This window comes from Peromyscus eremicus, chromosome 12, assembly GCF_949786415.1.
Source record: "Peromyscus eremicus chromosome 12, PerEre_H2_v1, whole genome shotgun sequence".
Classification (NCBI taxonomy): domain Eukaryota; kingdom Metazoa; phylum Chordata; class Mammalia; order Rodentia; family Cricetidae; genus Peromyscus; species Peromyscus eremicus.
The window spans coordinates 38,725,479-38,747,976 of record NC_081428.1 but is presented as its reverse complement, the minus strand read 5'-3'; the positions used below and the strand labels follow the sequence as shown (position 1 = coordinate 38,747,976).

The window sequence follows — 22,498 nt, the reverse complement described above, 5'->3', positions numbered from 1 at the left end:
GAAAACTGGTTGTTTCCATCTGTAATTTTTTCATGTGATATTCTAACTCAGCCTGGATTGGTAGTGTATTTTCTCCATGAATATACTGGGTACACTTATCTGTGGATGGTCAGGAAGATGATTTCTTTTTAAGCTCTATAATTTTGATGAATGGAAATAATGCTAGGATATTTGTTATAGCTCAGTCTGACATAGGAAAGCAATAGTATTCTCAGTTATAAAGACAGCTTTTTATACAATTAATTGACTTAAGACCTCAGAGCAAATTCAAAGTAGACTAATTGTCCCTACAAATGACCCTCAAAAACAGCTTTTTATTGTAATATGCCATGGACCATGGCATCTTGTTCTTTCTTTTTTACTTCAACTTGAAAATTCTCTCTTCTTTTTTTTTCTTTGTCTTTACAAAGTTATATACATTCCCAGCAGAAAGCTCTTTTTGAGGGTCACATTACATTTCTTGAGTAAACAATAAGAAACAGAGTCATTCTAATAACACACATGAAGTCACACAGTTTCTCTCAGATTTGAAATGTTATGCTGATCGGGTAGTCAGCATGGCTGGGAATGGCTGTCAGGCAAGCTCCCTGGTGAGCACATGGAAGGCACATAGCACTTGAGTGCTCCACATCTTCTCAGGGGACAATGACCTTAAAAGCATCCTAGGACCTAAACATAAAGTTAGTTGGCTGAACCTTGAGTCTTGTATCATAAAACTGAGATTAGAAGTTTGGAATCCACAAGGATGACCCCACCTGGGAGTGCAGGCAGTGTGGTCTAGAGGGTACCTGGACTGGTCTACTCTGGTAACCAGTCTAGTGAATACCCTAACCGCCATCATAGAGCCTTTGTCCAATGACTGATGGAGGCAGATGCAGAGATCTACGGCTAGGCACCAGGCTGAGCTCCAGGAATCTAATCGATGAGAGAGAGGAGGGATTCTGCAGGCGAGGGACATCGAGATCATGATGGGAGGACGTACAGAGATGACTGGCCACACTAGTGGAAGCCCATGAACCGTAGACTAGTGGCTATGGAGCCCCCATGGGACTGGACTCGGCCCTCTGGATACAGAAGACGGATGTTTGGTTCGAACTGTTTGGGGGGCACCCAGACAGGGGGATCAGGATCTGCCCCTGGTGCATGGGCAGGCTTTTGGGAGCCTAGTGCCTGTGGTGTGATGCTTTGTGCAGCCTTGGTGCAGTGAGGAGGGGCTTGGACCTACCTAGGCTCAGTGTGCTGGGATCTGCTGATTCCTCATGGGAGACCTTGATTTGGGGGATGTGGGGATGTGGGATGGCTTGGGAGGGAGGGCTGGGATGAGAGGAGGGAGGAGATAGGATCTGTGGGTGATATGTAGAATGAGTAGAAAATTTCTTAAAAAAATAAAAATGAAAAAGAATTTTTAAAAAAATTTAAAAAGAAAAAGAAAAAAGTTTATGTAGAGAGTCAGTTGCTGAGAGAATCTGTGCAGGGAGTTATGTCTTTAATGTTCTCAGCCAGATGTTTGCAAGTGAAGAACTGGCACTAAAGTTGCTTCATGCCTGACCTTGGTTCAACAACCAGACACCTGGGAATCTGTCCTTGTGTGATTCATTTTCAGGGGCAACTGGTCTACTTTGAATTTGCTGAGGTCTTAAGTCAGCTAATTGTGTAAAAAGCTATCTTTATAACTGAAAATACTGTTATTTTCCTATGTCAGCCTGAGCTATGAAAAATATCATACTATTTCTATTCATCAAAATTATACAATTTAAGAAGAAATCATCTGCCTGACTATCCACAGATAAATATGCCCAATATACCATGGCAAAAATACACTACCAATCCAGGCTGAGTTGTAATAGTACATGAAAAAATTACAGACAGAAACAACCAGTTTTCAGATTCTATGTCCTCATAAGCCTTGCTTGATGAGGTTCCTCCATCAGAGACTTACTCATCTGATGGATTGACATCTGAATTATTAATTGCCATCTGCTGTAATATGCCATGGACCATAGCATCCAAAAAAGACCCCAGATGCTTCAGTCTACCCTTAAAACATCTAAATCATCTAAGAGTCAGATTCAGTATATCTCACGGCAGTAAGCATAGGTTCTTGTCCTAACTCTATGGAATGGTTTGGGCCCCATCTTTTGGCTTCTCTGAGCACTAGTTCTTAATAAATAAAAAGAGAAGTTATCCCCTGATAATATAAGTGAAAATTGGCATCATTTCTTTGCCCATTAATTTGACAGTTAATAGAGTAGTTAAGAGTCCACTCACCCCATAGTACAGCAATTCTGTTTGAGTGAGAACCAGGGCTATTACACAGAGAAACTGTCTTGAAAAAAAAACAGGAAAAAGCATAACTCTGTAGTGGATATTTGTTCCATTTATGACCTTAGGGTAACAGCCCCTAGAGCGTGGCCTCTTGACTAGTTTAAGACCTGAAGAGCATGAACTCAGGGCCCTTCTCTCTTGTGCGCTCTTGCATAGTGGTGACTGAATCTGGTGGCATGAAGCAACTCGGGACCAGTCCTCAGCCTTCCAGGAATCTGTGACAGATTAGCCTTATTCTGAGTTAGTGAGTTGTTTGCTCCATATTATTTCTCTGTAAATAGATTCATTATTCAGTAATCCGTGGATTTCCTGTCATATAACTGTAATTTCAAACTATGTACTCTCCCATGCCGTGACCCAGAAGAAAGAGAGAGACGGGAAAGAGAAAGAGAGAGAGAGAGAGAGAGAGAGAGAGAGAGAGAGAGAGAGAGAGAGAGAGAGAGGTGGTAACTATGTGCTGAAAACAACCAACAAAATGAAAGCAACCTTAAACAACAAATATCTAATAACAAACATACTAAGAAAGAGATCATGAAAACACTCCCATTCTCAGTAGCATCAAAGACAATAACATATCTGGGAATAAGCCTAACCAAGAAGGTGAAGGACCTCTACAAGAAAAAACTTTAAATCTCTGAAGAAAGAAATTAAGGAATATACCAGAAGATAGAAAGACTCCCCAATGCTGAGGGATTGGTAGAACTAACATTGTGAAAATGGCCAATGTACAAAAAGCAACTTAACAGATTCAACCACAACCCAAATCAAAATCACCATGACATTCTTCACAGAAACAGAAAAAAAAAATCATATAGAACCACAAAATACCTCAGAGAGCCAAGCCAATCCTGAACAGAAATAACAATACTCTAGAGATTACCAGGTTTCAAGTTGCATTACACTTATAGTAGGAATAACACGATACTGGCAAAAGCAACAGACAACAGAACAAACTAGAAGACCCAGATAGGAGTACATATATCTATAGCAATCAGATATTTAACAAAGATGCCAAAACAAACACTGGAAAAAAATAACATCAAATGGTGCTAGGGAAAGTGTAATATAGTGAAATTAGACCTGAATCTATCATCATTCACAGTAATTAACTCCAAATGGATCAAAGACCTCACTATGAAACCTGCAATGCTAAAACTAGAAGAAAACACAGGCAATGCCTACAAGATGTGGGTATAGGAAAGAGCTTTCGGAATAGGACTCCATTTGTCAAAGAATTAAGGTCAGCAATTGGCAGGTGGGAATTCATAAAACTAAAAAACTTTGTAGAGCAAAGGAAACAGTCAACCAAATGAAAAGGAAGCCCATAGAACAGGAGAGAATCTTTGCCAGCTATATATCTGACAGGGGATTAATATCCAGAATATACTAAGAAACCAAAAAAAAAAAAAAGTTAAAACAAATGACCCAACCTATCTGAACATAGAGTTCTCAAAAGAAAAAGTGTCCAACAAAAGTCTTAAAAAGTGTCCAACATCCCCTACAACTGAGAAAGTGTAAATGAAAACTCTATATCATCTCACCCCAGTCAGCATGGATAAGGTCAAGAAAACAACTGACAACAGATGCTGGAGGGGATATGGGAAAGAAGAACCTACATTCACTGTTGGTGGAATTACAAACTGCCACAGCTACTCTGGAAATCCATGTATTGAATTCTCAAATGGCTAAAAATCAAGCTACCCTATGACCCATATGACCCATATGACCCATAGCTATAACACCCCTTGGCCTGTGCCCAAAGGACTCAACATACTGCTCCACAGATATTTCCTCAACTATGTTTATTGGTACTCTATTCACAATAGCTGGAGAGTGGAAACAACCTAAACATCATTCAGCTGATGCCTGGATAATGAAAATGTGCTACATCTATACAACGGAATAGTATTAAGCTGTAGAAAATGATATAATGATATTTGCAGGTAAGTGGACCTAGAAGATATTATACTTATTGAGGTAACCCAGACCCAGAATTGCAAATGCCATGTGTTCTCTTTTATTTGCGGATCCTCTCTATGAATCTTGATACATGAGTATACCAACTGGAGTAATCACAGAAACATGGAAATTAAAAAGAACCAATGAGGGGAATAAGAGACTCTAAAGAGATGGATAGTTCTTTTGGCAGCAGATGGAGATAACAACAGAAAGCAACAACTGATTGAAATGCAGAGAACTGTCCTTGGGAGCCCCCCCCCCTCAACTGATGCATGTACAGCACAATTCCTATACCTAAGGCTCATGGAACACTGTGGAAAATTGTAAGAGCTGAAATGTCCCAAGAGAAAGAGGATCGGGAGGTCTGCTATTAGATGTTGTTTTCTGTGTATGGCACAGTAGGTATACCCAGAAAATCTTAACAATGTGGTCACCTAAAGAACACCAGCACAGTGACAACACCGGTTGACATGCCAGTGTAGATGAGGGAAATCTCACAAGGTCCATCCCATCCCAGATGAAGAGCTACAGGAAATAAAAGGCTGCCAAGAGAGGAAGAATCAGTCCTCTCCAGGGAGGAGCCACCTAATGGACTATCCAATCCCAAGTGTGTATGGGGCACAGAGGTCTCTATGCTCACAGACATGTACCAGGGGAACCTGGAATGTTAAGCACACATGATTGTTCCTTCAAGGGAAGGAATGCAAAACCTGCTTTCCACCCAGAAGGCTGGAGCTGATGTGCCTTCTAGCCTGGTGATCCTTGTGTAACATGGGTAGCTGGAGAGATTTTCTGGCACCAGACCCTCCTCTAGACCCTTCTGGTAAGCTTGTTTTTCTCAGTCAATCTCTAGAACCTACCTTTATGGATAGTGTTACATATACTTTACAAAGACTTCGGATGTAGTCACATCTGATCTGTGTTTAGCTTACAAATACAAAGATTAGGCATGCTTTGTTGTACATGCAGGATTGAGTTCATCATCACAAGAATAGTTTTCACCAGATTATGCTGTGTTTAAATATGTCTAAAATAAGCCACTTGGGATCAGACTCCCAAAGTTTGAACCAACACTGGGTACCAAGTCGTGTGGTGCTGAATCACCTTTTTGCCCCCCCTTGGTCACCACTCTGCTGCCTGTGAAGGTCACAGAGACCCCTGCACAAGTGGTCAGACCGAAACACATACACGAATGAGTGACACTAAATGTCATTCAGAAGGTTGAATTTATATATACATATACATTAATATATATGTAACAATAATAACAAAGAAGTGGTATTGAATTTTAGAGGCAGTGGTGCAGACATAGGAAGAGCTGGAGAAGAGGAAGGAAGAGAAATGATGTAAGTATAGTACTCATGTATGAAATTCTAAGCCAAAAAAGTTAATGGTTAGCATTAATACACACACAAACACCAAGACCACAATCCTCAGAGATTCTGCTTCAATTAGTCTAGACAGGCACAAACATGAACACCACCAAATCCCTCCAAGGAATCTGTTAAGGTGCTGTCTAGAATAATATTTATATACTAGGGTCATCTCTTCCTCAGTTACAAAGCTAAGGATAAGCAGGCATAATACACGTTCTTGCACCATAGGAGGGACTGCCTAACATCAGAGGCTGTTTCTGCTTCAAACCCAAAGCTCTCCAGGAGGTTGCCTCATTCGCTCCCAGGCAGAGATTGAGATGGTTTCTGTGACTAGGGTACAACTGGAGGACCTGAGAGACACTGAGGGCAACCTACTCCGCTGAGCCTCATTGAGATAGGGCGCAGCGTGTTTTCCCCAGTGTGAAAAGGGGGAGAGGGTAGCATTGTGAGCCAAGTTCTAATTCTTGAGTCCAGAATCAGAGGAATGGTAAGAAACTGGCAAGGCTGAAACTGCCAGTGGAAAGTTCTGGTGTGTTGTGTAATTTAATACTGATCAAAGTTTAATTCTTAGAGCACTAATTCTCAGCCTGGGAAAACTATATTTTGAGCCATGCACAAAATATCCAGAAAGCCATAAAAGTATTTATGATATCTAATCTTCACCCACAGCCTAGTAAATCAATTTCTAGGAGTGAAACCTAGGACTGACTAACTTACTCACTCTTTCTTCCTTCCTTCTCTTCCTTCCTTCCTTCCTTCCTTCCTTCCTTCCTCCCTCCCTTCCTTCCTTCTTTTCTTTCTTCTCCCAGTCCAAGTCCCCCAGTACTAATACTCTTGTGTCTTTTTCTTCGGACAGTTTCATATAGCCCAGGCTTTCCTCAAACTTGCTGTATAGCCAATATTGGCCTTGAACTCTTGATCCTCCTGCTTCCACCTTCCAATAGCTTAGATTATAGGTATGCATCTATATTACCTATATTACACCTCTTTTCTAAGTTTAGTTGGTTTTGCCAGCTGCATCATTAAATGAGGGGAAACAAGGTGACTGGATAGCAACCATCTTGGTTTGTTTTCTATTGATGTGATAAACACCATAGCCCAAAGCAAGGTGAGGAAAAAAGCATTTATTTAGCTCATCCATCCTGATCATAGTCCATCATTGAGGGAAGTTAGGGCAGGAACTCAAGACAGGAAACAAAGCAGGGCCCATGGAGGAATATTGCTTCCTGGCTTGCTTCTCAAAGCTTGTGCTCAGCTCACTGTATTTATAACTTAGGACGACTTGCCCAGGGGTGGTACCATTCCAGGTGATCTGGGCCCTCCTACATCAATCATTAATTAAGAAAATGCCACATAGACTTTTTTACAGGCCAATCTGATGGAGGCCATTTCTCATTTGAGGTTCCCTCTTCCCACATGACTGTAGCTTGTGGTAACTTGACAGAAAACTCACCAGCACACGAGGCTCTTATTGTCAACAGGTTTTACATGTACTAATTAATTTCATCCTTATAATTATTGTCCTTACCTTAAAGATAATGATGCAGGCCTGCATATCATAACTTTCACCACACATTTCACAAGTGTATTGTGACAAAACTAAGTGACAACCTAAGTGTGTGTCCAAAATAGACGAAGGAAGGAAATTGGTATTTTTGAGCACCTACCACTCAATTCCATGAGGTTACAATTTTCTCTCCATTTTTACGTTTGACATGAGAAATTCAGATAGACTAAGCAACCTGCTCAGGTCAACTAATTTATCACCAGCAAGGTAGAGATGTGTCTGTCTTTAGATCCTCATAATCTCTCCCATCATTTTACTCTTTCCCATACTACAGAAACTCATTGTAATAATTATAGTGGATACTTATTGAATGCCATCTCTATAGCAGAGGGGTGAGGACACTAGGAGAACAAGGCCCTCAGAATCAACTAAGCAGGCAGGGCTCACACGAGCTCACAGAGACTGAAGCTGCAAGCACTGGGCCTGCATGGGTCTGCACCAGGTCTTCTGCATGTATGTTATGGCTGTTAGCTTAGTGGTTTTGTGGGACTTCTAACAGTGGGAGCAGATGTGTCTCTGACTCTTTTGCCTGCTCTTGGGACTCTTTTCCTCCTATTGGGTTGCCTTGTCTAGCCTCAATAGAAGGACTTTTATTCAAACCAAAATCCACTGAATTGTTACCTGGTACATTATGGTATTTTCTCTAATTAACCTTGTTAATTAAAGCAGCACAGTTTGCACCTACCGTGGTGCTAAATACAAATGCCAGTTGTAGCACAGATTACTGGTTGAACTCCAAGAACATAAGAATCCCATTGAAATGAACTAGATATCATCTAAATGAACTAGATATGCCTATAATATTCCTTAATCATTGTTTAAGTACTAATACAGAGGTTTTTTTATCATAATTAAAACCCTGTATATATCTGCCACCCATAATATAAGACCATATCAGCAGACTCCCTGGAAATTATTGACTTCAATTTGGGAAACACTGAGATAAAAACAATTAGGAAGGAATGTGTCCAGACTGCTAATGAGAGAAAATTCCTTTTATAGGAATATTTCAACTAATAAATATGAGACAAAATTGTAGAATGTAGAACTTAGCAAATCCTTAATTTGTGACAATGTTAATCAACAGTTGTCAGGCTATAAAAGAGAGACAATCAAACAAAATGTGGACAAAGTATTCTTCCAGGAAGGAACTTAACTTTAGACCCAATCTGTCTAGATAACTATGAGTTTATAGGAATTAGAGAGACTGAGAATACTATTGAATAAAACAAAAATCATTCAATTTTTTTTATTTTATGGAGATAACCATACATATTCTATTTAAATTTTTAAAAATAATCTGTTTTCTATTGTTATGATGAAATAAAGAGAAGCACTTACTCAGCCCTTTATGGACTGCTGGCTTTTGGGTATGGCATGGCCTTCTCACTTATGGTTACCCAACAGATAACTGAACAAGATTTGGCCCATCCATGGAAGGGGTAGGATATCACAGGTCCCTTCTCTCCCCAAGGATACATAGACAGTTAACAGTTGGTAGGAATCATTTCCTTGATTTTTTTTTTTTTTGGCCAGGCCTGAGAGGGCTATCCAGTCTCCAGTTCCTGGCCATCCAGGAAGTGTTAGGTATGGATCCCTCTCAGGGTGTGGACCTCAAGTTAAAACACACGTTGGTGGGCCACTCCCAAAAGTTCTATGGTCACAATCCCAAAGTTATTGTGGGGAGAAAGAAAGATGTTTTCTCTGTTGGTATAGCCACTCATAAGTTGCCAATCCTCCTGTAAGTAACTCCAATCAAACTCCTTGGATCACAGGCTACACAGGTAAACTTGTTTCTATAATCCTTTTGGTGCCCTATGTGAGGTAAATAGATGTCTGTTTAGGTCTCCTCAGAAAGAATTCACACAAGCTCACATGTTTTTAAGGTAAAGATAGTATCAGTCAGTCCCATTTGTTCAGACTCTAGTGAGGTCCATGAGGGGCTTGTTACATATGGCTCACAGGTAAAGTGAAGTGTGTGTAGGAGGGAAAGATTAAGAGGGACACAATCCTTTTATAATAACACATATCTCAGAAAGTGCTGGAATTCCATGATGTTACATCGAACTCTGCAGAGAGCAGTACCCACAATGATCAAACATCTTTGCACTAGGTCCATAACTTCTCAACACTGGGTACTAGGTTTTTAATACTTTAATACTTAGGGCTCAAAATTCATTCAAACCATAGTAACACCTGTTGTAGAATATTATTTTAAGGTGTGTTACTTTTGTTTATGTTACATTTGTTTAACTCTGTGAAGCTGTGTTACTTTGCCTGTCTAAAACACCTGACAGTCTAATAAAGAACTGAACGCCCAACAGCAAGGTAGGAGAAAGGATAGGCAGGCCTGGTAGGCAGAGAGAATATACAGAAGGAGAAATCTGGGGAAAGGAGAAAGTAGCCAGAAAAGGAGGAGGACATCAGAAGCCAGCCACCCAGCTACACAGCCAGCCACAGAGTAAGAAACAAAGTAAACTTACAGAAGAAAAGGTAAAAGCCCAGAGGCAAAAGACAGATGGGATAATTTAAGTTAAGAGATGCTGATAGAAACAAGCCAAGCTAAGGCCGGGCATTTATAAGTAATAATAAGCCTCCATGTGTGATTTATTTGGGAGCTGGGTGGTGGGCCCCCAAAAGAGCAAAAACAACCAATAACAAACACCTAACCTACTAACATAACAACTCAGTAGCACAGTGCACTACAGAGAAAATTTTGAGATCACATAGATTTTGCATTCTATCGCATCAGATAGTATCACAATGTATATTGACATTGAGGAAATTCAAAGTAATGTACCTATAGAATGTATGTCGCTTCATACAATCCAAAAGTCAAAAAATTTCAAGTGCAGCCATCATAACTTCAGAATTATTTGTAGACGTTTGTGGATATTGCAGAGGGCTTAGTTGTGTTTCACTAAACACAGACTTAAACAAAAGTGGGGGGAAAAGAAGTGGGTGAGAGGATAGGTAACATTAGTGTTGAGTTAGTTAGTGGACCAACTATATTATTTGCTGTATTTTTAAATTTGCTTAAAATTTTCCTTTGAAAGAAAAATAAGAAGATGGAAAAATAAAGAGGTCTTTTTTTCTGCATAAGGCCTGACGACAAAGCAAAGTATCAGAAACCAAGGTCATCATGAGATAAAAAGCTTTAACCCCAAAGCTTACAAGGGAGCAGTTAAGGCTGCTAATGCTGATCTTGGAAGTAACTCTTCTCTTGACCTTGAACTTCCAGTCTTACTAGGACCATATTACCTCCACTTCCACTGCCCTTAGCATTTACACACATCACACTGAAACAATCTCTCTCATGGTCCAGCTCTTCTCTCCAACTAGAGTTCCTTAATCATCAATGCTCCCAGTCTGTATGTAAACTGTACTGCATGATTTGAATAAAATCTTTAATTTTTCAGTTAGACTACAGAATCCTAGGATATCTTGTTTATAAATTGAACACATGGAAAAATTACTCCAATGCCATCTTTCCTTTGAAATCAAGATTACACACACACACACACACACACACACACACACACACAAAACCATATAGAAAACAAAAATAAAAAGGGACAGATGTGTGGGTGCACGCCTCAATTTCAGCTATGAAAAGATAAACAGCTCCATGAAAAATGGCTGACCCAAGTACAGGAAAACAAAGGCCATGTGGATTGACCAACCATCTTTTCCATTCCCTGATACAATACTTAAAGTCATTATTTCAGCCCTACCAAATCCCCACCTGTGATTCTTTTCCTACTGTATAAAAGGTCAAATACATAAATTCATGACAAAAAACGTCAAGGTCCATGCAAATGAACAAAGGGAACCAAAAGGAATCAGTAACCATCTCTTGTCTGCCATTATACAAACTGTCCTCTGGGCATTTCCAACCTGGCTGCATGTCTATGAGGAAAAGCAAGGGTCTCCAAGAATACCTAATATAGAGATCTGCAAAGTTCTCAGAAATGGGCCTGCTGCGGGCTGCAAGTATATTGTGAGACCAAATTGAGCCATCTTAGAAATAAGACCAAAATGCTTTCACCCAAAAACTAAAACCTAAGATTTCTTCTTCTAGGGATAGGCCAATAGTTACTGAAACAAGTCAGTCCAGATTCCAGAAACCAGGAAGTGTAAAAGTACAGAGTCACAAGGTAGTCACGAGGTAATGCCTGCCGGACTATGGAATGTCCTCTCCCTGGTTTCCAGGGTAACTGACCATAAAAATGCCCCCACCTGAGGGCAGCCAATGAGAAATGGTGGCGGGTAACCACTCCCTTAGAAGTAAGATTAAGCCATGATTTCTAGAAAGCCCCTAGAAGCGAGCCAATCAGAATTGTACCCATACTAGCACCCCTAAATGATGTAATCTTGTGATTTTTCCCTTTAAAAACTGAGCTTGCGGACAGGCGGGTACTTCCTCCAGCCTCCACTGTGTTGGATGTATTGCACGAAGTCCCTGCCTAGGCTTGTATTGGATATCCAGAATTAAACCTTGCTTTTGCATTCTGGCTTGCTCGTCTTTGGTGGTCTCTCTGGGGGTCACGATCTGGGCACAACAATATAAAATAAACATTCAGCTGTATACGATAAAGCTAAACCCAGAAGAGTCAAGGAATTCTTTAAGAAGAAAATCAAATATCAGGGAATATTTGATGTTATTTGGCTTTTAATATATCAGCTGTTTCCTACTATCAATTTCTTGTGTGCCCTTAATTCCTAGGTCATAAGGGCAAACAGTATAAGCTTCTCAGATCTACTGCTCATCTGAACTAGGTAACACCCCTACAGAGACAATGCCTGTCTCCTGGACAGATATATAGCTTTGTTTCTTGTGCAAATGAAGCTCAGACCATACCTTTCCTTCAGGCTTAGTGACATTCCAGAGCTGTTGACTCAGGACAAAAGGGTTTTTGCACAACCAGGTGCAAGTGAAGGCTGGGGCAGAATTCCTGGTCTGAGCAGAGTTGTGTGGTTGGAGAAGGGAGTACAGGGCAGAGTTTTTGGATGAGTAGGGATTGGGTCAGATCAGGAGAAGAGGAAGGAAAGATGGAAGACAGAGGAATGGAGGATGAGGATGAGCTCAAGAGCATAAGAGCTTAGTTATTACTAGAGCTATGAGAGGACAGAAAAAGAAGGGACAGAGAGGAACTGAGTGTCAGAATGGAACTGAAGCTGTGTAGATAGAATTTTGTCTTAGACCGATCTCCCTCATGAACATTGATGCAAAAATACTCAATAAAATACTGGCAAACAGACTCCAAGAACACATCAAAACAATTATCCACCATGATCAAGTAGGATTCATTCCAGGGATGCAAGGATGGTTCAACATACAAAAGTCTGTCAATGTAATACACCATATAAACAAACTCAAAGAAAAAAACACATGATCATCTCACTAGATGCTGAAAAGGCATTTGACAAAATCCAACACCCCTTCATGATAAAGGTCTTAGAGCGATCAGGAATACAGGGAACATACCTAAACATAATAAAGGCAATTTACAGCAAGCCAATAGCCAACATCAAATTAAATGAAGAGAAACTCAAAGCAATTCCACTAAAATCAGGAACAAGGCAAGGCTGTCCGCTCTCCCCATACTTATTCAATATAGTACTTGAAGTTCTAGCCAGAGCAATAAGACAACATAAGGAGATTAAGGGGATACAAATTGGAAAGGAAGAAGTCAAGCTTCCCCTATTTGCAGATGACATGATAGTATACTTGAGCAACCCCAAATATTCCACCAAAGAACTGATACAGCTTATAAATACCTTCAGCAACATAGTAGGATACAAGATCAACTCAAAAAAATCCGTAGCCCTCCTACGTACAATGGACAAAGAAGCGGAGAAGGAAATCAGAGATACATCACCCTTTACTATAGCCACAAATGACATAAAATACCTTGGGGTAACACTAACCAAGCAAGTGAAGGACCTATATGACAAGAACTTTAAGTACCTGAAAAAAGAAATTGAAGAAGATGTCAGAAAATGGAAAGATCTCCCATGCTCATAAATAGGCAGGCCTAACATAGAAAAAATGGCAATCTTACCAAAAGCAATCTACAGATTCAATGCAATCCCCATCAAAATACCAACACAATTTTTCACAGACCTGGAAAGAATAATACTCAACTTCATATGGAAAAACAAAAAACCCAGGATAGCCAAAAGAATCCTGTACAATAACACAACCTCTGAGGCATCACGATCCCTGACTTCAAGCTGTATTATAGAGCTACAGTAATAAAAACAGCTTGGTACTGGCATAAAAACCGACATGTGGACCAATGGAATCGAATTGAAGACCCTGACATTAATCCGCACACCTATGAACATATAATTTTTGACAAAGAAGCCAAAAGTGCACAATGGAAAAAAGAAAGCATCTTCAACAAATGGTGCTGGCAAAACTGGATATCAACATGTAGAAGGCTGCAAATAGATCCATATCTATCACCGTGCACAAAACTTAAGTCCAAGTGGATCAAGGACCTCAACATAAATCCAGCTACTCTGAACCTGCTAGAAGAGAAAGTAGGAAGTAGTCTTGAACGCATTGGCATAGGAGACCACTTCCTAAATAGAACATCAGTAGCACAGACACTGAGAGAAACAATCAATCAATGGGACCTCTTGAAACTGAGAAGCTTTTGTAGAGCAAAGGATACGGTCAACAAGGCAAAGCGACAGCCTACAGAATGGGAAAAGATCTTCACCAACCCCACATCTGACAGAGGACTGATATCCAGAATATATAAGGAACTCAAGAAATTAGACATCAAAATGCCCAACAGTCCAATTAAGAAATGGGCTATAGAACTAAACAGAGAATTCTCAACAGAGGAAACTCAAATGGCTGAAAGACATTTAAGGAATTGCTCAACATCCTTAGTCATTAGGAAAATGCAAATCAAAACAACTCTGAGATACCATCTTACACCTGTCAGAATGGCTAAGATCAAAAACACTGAAGACACCTTATGCTGGAGAGGATGTGGAGCTAGGGGAACTCTCCTCCACTGCTGGTGGGAATGCAAGCTTGTACAACCACTTTGGAAATCAATATGGCACTTTCTTAGAAAATTGAGAATCCATCTCCTCCAAGATCCAGCTATACCACTCTTGGGCATATACCCAAGGAATGCTCAACCACACCACAAGAGCACTTGTTCAGCTATGTTCATATCAGCATTGTTTGTAATAGCCAGAACGTGGAAACAACCTAGATGCCCTTCAACTGAAGAATGGATAAACAAAATGTGGTACATATATACAATGGAATACTACTCAGCAGAGAAAAACAATGACATCATGAGGTTTGCAGACAAATGGATGGATCTAGAAAAAATCATCCTGAGTGAGGTAACCCAGACTCAGAAAGACAAACATGGTATGTACTCACTCATAGCAGGATACTAGATGTGGAACAAGGATGACTAGACTGCTACTCACATCACCAGGTAGGCTACCTGGAAAACAGGACCCCAAGAAAGACACGGAGATCGCCCAATGACAGAGAAATGGAATGAGATCTACATGAACAGCCTGGACATGAGTGGGGGTAGTGAAGGGCGAGGGTCGAGGGAAAGAGAGCTTGGGGGAGCGGGAGATCCCAGCTGGATCAACAACAGAGAGGGAGAACAAGGAATAGGAGACCATGGTAAATGAAGACCACATGAGAATAGGAAGAAGCAAAGTGCTAGAGAGGCCCACAGAAATCTACAAAGATACCCCCACAACAGACTGCTGGCAATGGTCGAGAGACAGCCCGAACTGACCTACTCTGGTGATGGGATGGCCAAACACCCTAATTGTCGTGCTAGAAACCTCATCCAACTACTGAGGGATCTGGATGCAGAGATCCATGACTAGGCCCCAGGTGGATCTCTGGGAGTCCAATTAGCAAGAATGAGGAGGGTTTATATGAGCGAGAATTGTTGAGACCAAGGTTGGATAAAGCACAGGGACAAATAGCCAAACGAACGGAAACACATGAAATATGAACCAATGGCTGAGGGGTCACCAACTGGATCAGGCCCTCTGAGTGGGTGAGACAGTTGATTGGCCTGATCTGTTTGGGAGGCATCCAGGCAGTGGGACCGGGTCCTGTGCTCATTGCATGAGTTGGCTGTTTGAAACCTGGGGCCTATGCAGGGCCGCTTGGCTCGGCCTGGGAGGAGGGGACTGGACCTACCTGGACTGAGTCTACCAGGTTGATCTCAGTCTGCGGGGAAGGCTTTGCCCTGGAGGAGATGGGAATGGGGGGCAGGCTGGGGGGAAGGTGAGGGGGGCGGGAGGGGGGAGAACAAGGGAATCCGTGGCTGATATGTAGAACTGAATTGTATTGCAAAATAAAAATTAAAAAAATAAATAAATAAAAAATAAAAAAAAATAAAAAAAAGAATTTTGTCTTAGAGAAATAAAGTGAACAGACAAAAGAACCCGGTGTACTTAGATTCCTTTCCCTCAGAAACCCCCATGCCAGCCATAGTGTCTTCCCCAGGACCCTGGGAGGAATCTTCTCAGGGCAGGCCCCTGGGAAAATTCCGATATGTGCCAGAATAAATGTGACATCTGCACAGGAATTTATGTCACTACCTGAAGCTGGAGTGAGCTGAGGAACAAGAGGGCTATAAGAGTATAGGAAACTTGGTCATTTTGTGCTTCATGTAAGCAATTAATAATTAGGGTAATTGTGGTCCATATACATTATGCATTATTTGACATTCAAATTTCATGATTCGTTCTATATTTTATCTGGCAACCCACAAGAGGATTTCCATGGGGCGATGCCCATTTCAACACTTTTGGGTGTAGACAAGAAACCTGTATGCAATTTTAACATTTCCACCTCTGTGAAGATTGAACTCTATGGAGAACCTTATGAGGGATGACTAGGAATATGAGAAAAGCTGAGATGTAACTAGATGAATCTATGTCCTCAGCTTCAATCCCTTTTTACTATACTTCACTGACAAGTGGATAAATTAATAAACAATAGACATTTAATTAAGAATGACAAAGGGCAAGTGATATGCAGTCAGTTCCATGACTTAACGATGGATCAGAGAACTGCCTGAACAATAAAAATAGATGACCCACAAAGAGCTACAAGATTTTCAAATCATTCCCTGTGTCTACAGTACACACCCTAAGGGAACTCAGAGATCCTACACAGAATGGTATCTAGAAGTTCCATCCAGCTCCACTATTTAGTGTCTGTACCCAGTATTTCCAGGCAAGAGCCCCACTGTTCAAAAATTGGGCCACAGCCCAATAATAATTAAGAAAATGGCTAACTGAGATTAGGGATGCAGAAGAAAGCCAGAGGTCCCCGGATGCACATCTATTAATCAATATACAGGGTGTTTGATGCTTATTTAAACAGAGGTTAAGGACTAAGAACTCACTGTGGACTAGGCACTTACAAAATGTTTTATGTGCAATGTCTTCTCTGTCCGTCTTGAAAGGATACAAATTTCTATTTGCCTCCTGCTCTTCAGAGATGATGAAACAATAAATTCTGAGGAAAGTTCTCATGGCTCATTTAATGGCAGAGTGGAGACTTGAATCTGGTCTGACGACTCCAGAGCCTAAGCTCTTTTCCATATGTTCTCACACATTCCACAGAGACAGAGCAGTCAGCTTTCTGGGACAAGGATGACTATCATGCCCGGGCAATGCAGAATAAAGGCAGAAATAGGCCAGAGTGGCTAGAGGTTGGGACTGAAAGTCTTCTGCATCTCTGCTAAACATCTTGGCTGCAGGGTGTGTTTCTCTACAAACTAATGAAAGAAACAGCAAAAAGAAGAAAATGAAAGAGGTAAATCACCTCCCATGGAGCTGCTCCTCAGCCACGAAGGTGTTAAGAAAAGCTTCAGAGCAGAGAAGCTACGTGGTCCAAATGGCATTTCATCAAGATTAAACCTGTCAGCCGTGCCCAGAATACAAGGGGCAGGGAGAAAGAGCCTGCAGGCAAAGATGCAATCAGGAGGCTATTACAAATGCTCAGTCTGAGTCAGAACAGCATGATGGGAACAGAAAGTAAAGTGACAAACATGAGTGACACTTAATACCAAGCTTAAAGGAAGAACAGCCCCGCCCCCAGGGACCTGTGTGGTCAAGGCTGTGGTCTTTGATGGCTCTGAAGAGGGAAAAAAGAAAAGGGTACGTGCACTGCCAGGGCACGTCAGTGACCCTCCCTGCTCTCCAAGGTATTTGCCTCACCTGCCTGTTTCTTCAGAACACACACTCCAAGGAGTCAGGAACCCTTCATGGGTCCGTCAGTCCCACAGGTTTTCTCATTGTTGACCAAGGGTTTGGTGCTGGGCGAATCGGTAGGCAGTATCTGGCAGCCTGTCTCCACTTTCCTGGATACTCCACATGGGAAGAGGCTCTCTCAAGGCTCTGCACTGGTGTGACTGCCTCAAGAGGCTTTCCTTTCTGAGATGTTTTAAATTACGTTGTTCTATTTAATATCCATAGAAACTTATCTTCACAGTATATATCATAATGCGGAATTTTATGGTTTTTCTTTAACTTCTGTTGTTTTTCTACCCTTCCTCTGCAAGACTGCTGAGCTCACCTATTTTCACTGCGGAATTCCCAGCAGCCAGACCCGCAGTCCCCAGCAGAAGCAAAACGCAAACTTAACTTCTCGGTAACCCAGCTAGTAAGATGGCTCAGCGAGTACAGGAGTTTGCAGCCAAGCCTCGTCACCTGACGGCCGTCCTAGGAACTAACATGGTAGAAAGAGAAGGTCCCAGAAGTTGTCCTCTGACTGCTACACACATGCACCATGCACATTAAGGTGTGCATGTGTGCGCACGCACGCGCGCGGCGCGCGCACGCACACACACACGCGCACACACACACACACACACACACGAAATAAATAAAATGAAAATTAAATTCCCCAGTCACCACATTCCTAAAAGTAAAGGCTTTCTTTTATGAACTGTGAAGTTAAGTTTAACATTTTTGTAACCAAATATATTTAAATATTACCATAGAATAGTTTTTATTCCTTTCTTTTGTTTTCTTTTTATTCAACATTTCCAAACTACTATGAAAAATATGATCACAGAGTAGTAAATTCAAAACAAAATTCTCATTCATAAAAACATCACTGCAAATTTGAAAAAAAAAAAAATGCTCACCAGCCAGAGACTGAAAACCACCTCAGAACTCACCCAACTCTGACTTTCTATAGAAAAATTCTCCACAGACTCAAAAGTGTTCTATTATTCTGGTTTTAGGAAGAAATTCCATGGGAATAATGGTTTGGGGATGAGGCAGAGTTATTTCACACTGGGAACACACCTCAGATGAGATGTCACATTTCAAACGTTCACTTAGTAGGTACATGGGGGTAGTGGTTGCTTACAGCTCTTACAGGGGGGTTCCGGTATGCCTTACATATTTACCAAAGACTTGAATAAGAGAAAAGGGGGAGCAGAGAAGCTAGCACCTTTTAAACACATACTGTTCTGTTCCTTCACAAGAGTTATTCCATCTCATTCTCACATCTCACAAGGGAAGGAAGCATGAGAACCACCTTCATCAGTAGATGTGTATGTGAAGTTGTCAGGAAGCTTACACATGATCACATTATCCTTGGAGTAAAAGAAAGATTCAGAGTGCAGTCTCCCTTCTCATCTCTTAAAATCACAACAGCCATCCACAAGTCAGCTCCACACAACTACAAATCACATTCTCTATGCTACTTTCTACTTCGCTGCAGTCGGGCACAACCCATAAGCTTTCTAGGAAGAGACCTGTGGTTCCAAGAGTCATCAGTGCGGCCATCCATGTCTCCAGTGCCAAGGACGGGGACTGGAAAAAAAGATAACCAGCTTTCATTGCGCTCTGCCATGTGACAGGCGCTCCATTTCTAGCCATTGTGTGAAGCGTTAGGTATCATTCCGACGTTGTCAACCAAGTGTGTCTCAGTGGAGACTGTGCTTCTTTTCTCCCCATCCCTGCTCTCGTTTGCAGCTTGTCCTTCTCTTCTCTCTGCGTTCATGTGACCTGTGTCCTTTTGCCCTCGCCCCTCTGCTTGCTCCTCTTCGGACACTCTCCTTGGCCCTTTTACAGCTTTTTAGGCTTTAACCACATGGATAACCACTTATGGATAGGCACATACACGTTACACAGTTACAAGATCTGCAGATAAGTGTGAACGTAACCGATTTTTACTCTGAGCCAAATTTTTCCTCATTTCCCCCCCTGGTGCTGAGGAGTACACCAAAGGGCTTTATGCATGTTAAGTGAGCATTCTATCAACTGAGCTATATCCCCAGCCTGACAAGCACTCTTCCTCAACATTATCTCCTAAAACCCTTACCACTCCAAGAAATTAATGTTATTATTATACCCGTTTTCTGAAACAGAACTGACTTTCAGAGAAATTAGATTATTTGTACTGCATCTCAAATACACAGTCCAGTCTAGAATCAAATATGAATCTGTAATCCCAGCACTTGGAAGGGAGAGAGACAGTGGGATCAAGAGTACAAGGCTAGCCTCACAATACAGTGGTCTTAAGGCTAGCCTGAGCTACATGAGACTCATCTCAAAAAGGGAGGTGGTAGGCTACAGGAAACTTTTATCAAACTAAAAGTTACTCCAGAGATAGAAAACTAACCTTTAGGTGTTTGAGGTCAGTTCTTGCTTCTGAGACATTCATCTTGCTCAGTGTCAATAGATCCAGCACTTTAGAATTGACACAACAGGGAAAAGAAAGAACCAGCTACAACTGCAGCTTTGTTCCTTACTTAAAGCTGAAATTTTCTAGAATAAAGAAGAAAACAATAAGCTGAAACTTGATACCTCACAGACAGTTTTACACAGCCATGCATCTGTATACAGACGTGTCAAAAGCAACTAGCATACAATATCAAAACTTATCCATCTTTTACCTTAACCCAATATTAAAATTCACCACAATTTTATACTTGCCCAAGTCCTCAATACTCATATTTGCTGAAGATGTGCTACGCTGTTGCTCACAATCCTGCCAGATGCTGCTCACAGCTCAAGAGGAATCTGTTTAACCAACATCAGCCTTACAACAGCCCAGAAAAATGGCATGCCCTCCTCCTACTTACCTTTCTCCCTGGAGGTTTTATTCACTTCCTGGGGCCTCCACCCAACCTATAAAAAGTCCAGGCTTGCAAATTAATATTATTAAGCATAAGCGTCTTATTGTCTACTCATTAAGCAAGGGCTCAGATTACTTCACTATCCTGTACAGTTGGGGAAGCACTACGTAGTTATTAACATCAGGGGCTTTTTCCATAATTGTGTGGTAAATTTATTTGTTTATTTTTACTCTCACTAACCCCAACACCTGATCTGTCATTACTGTGCCTTTGTTCAACCTGCCAACTCTGCTGTGTGGGCCCTGGCCTTCCCATATTGAGTAAACTGTTGCCTGCTTGCCAGCCTTGACCAGATGCCCTCCCTATGCTGATTCCCTGCCGGTTTCCTTCTCACTGAATGATCACCGGAGGTTCTTTGTTCATGTATCCTGCATTTGGTGTACACAGCTTAGATGCAAGAAAGTAGAACATTGGGTAGCGAACTTCTGCCCTCCGGGGTTCCTCCATTGTGCTGTAAGCCTGTATTTAAGGTTTCCTCCCTCCTTCAATAAAGGGCATTTGGCATTCTGCTGTGGCAAATGACTCACTGTTTCTTGTCTATTTTTTAATCCACAGCCCCTCGCTTGGGCATGGTGAACGGGTGGCGGTAGTGCAACACTGCTGCCCAGGGTATAAGACTCCCATGGGGAGTTGGTCCACCCATAACCTTGCTTCTCCTGGCTAAGTCAACCTGCTACCCAAGCGTCCACATTTACTCCAACACCATCAGCAGAGCAGGAAAATACTGAAGAATACCTCCCTCATCTGAGCTGTCCCTATAAGGATTAAATTTAGGAAGCCAATGAGACTACCTGTTTGTCCTTCCTTCAGAAATAAGCCCTGTTGGAGGGGGACATTGTGGCAGAGGCCTTTAATTCTAGCACTCTGTGAGTGGGGGACAGAGGCAGGTCTTTGTGAGTTCACTTGAGGTCACTCTGGTCTGTATTGTGAGTGCCATCCCAACCCCAGGCTACAGAGTGAGACCCTGTCTCAACAAAACAAAGCAAAACAAAAGCAAACAGACAGGAAAGCCCAAATGGAGTGAATATGGAGTACATGAATGAAATTTAAGGGTGTGTTGTCATAGTACCCAAATCCAAAACAGTCCAAGGATATTAGAAAACGATTTCTTTTCAGGGCTTTGCTGTAGCTCAGTAGAAGAGCATATATATAGCATGTACAGGGCCCTTAATTCAAAGCCCAGCTCTGGGAAAAGGAAGATCATTAGAAAATAGCTTCTCAAACAATTATGGTTTTCTATGTCAATAATCTCAGCACTGAAGAGGGTGTGTATATGTGTTGGGGTGACTATTACAAGTTCAATGTCAGACCAGACGACACAATGAGTTTGAAGTCAGCCTAGGCTACTTAGAGAGATCAAGTTTCAAACAGCCAAAATAAATGAAAGAAGGAAGAGAGAGGAAGGGAGGAATAACAGAGGGGGGAAGGGGGAGAGGCAGTTAGGGGAAGAGATGGGGCTGGAAGGGGAGATGAAGGGAGAGAGGGAGACAAGGAATGTCTTCTTTTCGAAAGACATCTGTAACACACGTTGTCAAGACCTTAGTCATCCCTTAAACTTGAAGATCTGGATCAGTATGAAGGCATTCTAGAAGAGGAAAAACCACCTCCCCAAGCTTTCTGTCAAGTCATAAATACCTTGGAACCAGAGGATAATTTGCAGCAGTTGGTTCTTCTACCACATGGGTCCCAGGGATCAAACTCGGGTAGTCAGGCAGGTCCGGCAGCAAGTACCTTTACCCACAAAGCCTCCTCTCTGACCCCTTCTTCTTGAGCAGCTTTCCTCTTCATATTGTTCAGGGGCTCAGTGGAACTAACCAGGAGACCTTACCCTAACACTGCCCCCAACACCTCAGCCAATGTCCCCTAACTTCTCCGTCAAACCTCTCATCTGCCACATCGATTTTCAAGGAGTAGTTAATGGCGGTGTGTAGATTAAAAGGGGAGGTAAACCCAAAGGGAAGGACAAAAAGATGTTCCTTTAAACCAGGTGAAACAAAAATGGATGACACGAAAGATATGCTTCCTATGGTCACCAGCATTAGGATACCGGGGTGAGATGCTCAGGGAGGGAGGGAGGGAGGAAAGCAAGAAAC

At 41.7% G+C, this 22,498-nt stretch overlaps 1 protein-coding gene across 1 annotated transcript in view; it reads right to left on the bottom strand.

Moving 5' to 3' along the window:
- The window catches only part of LOC131922889 (transmembrane protein 45A-like), a 46,720-nt gene that overhangs the window by 14,023 nt on the left and 10,199 nt on the right, over positions 1–22,498 (bottom strand). Inside the window, exon 2 of the mRNA XM_059277726.1 lies at positions 16,671–16,777. Coding sequence (XP_059133709.1) covers positions 16,671–16,777 — 107 coding nt within the window. The remainder of the gene's footprint in view (positions 1–16,670; positions 16,778–22,498) is intronic.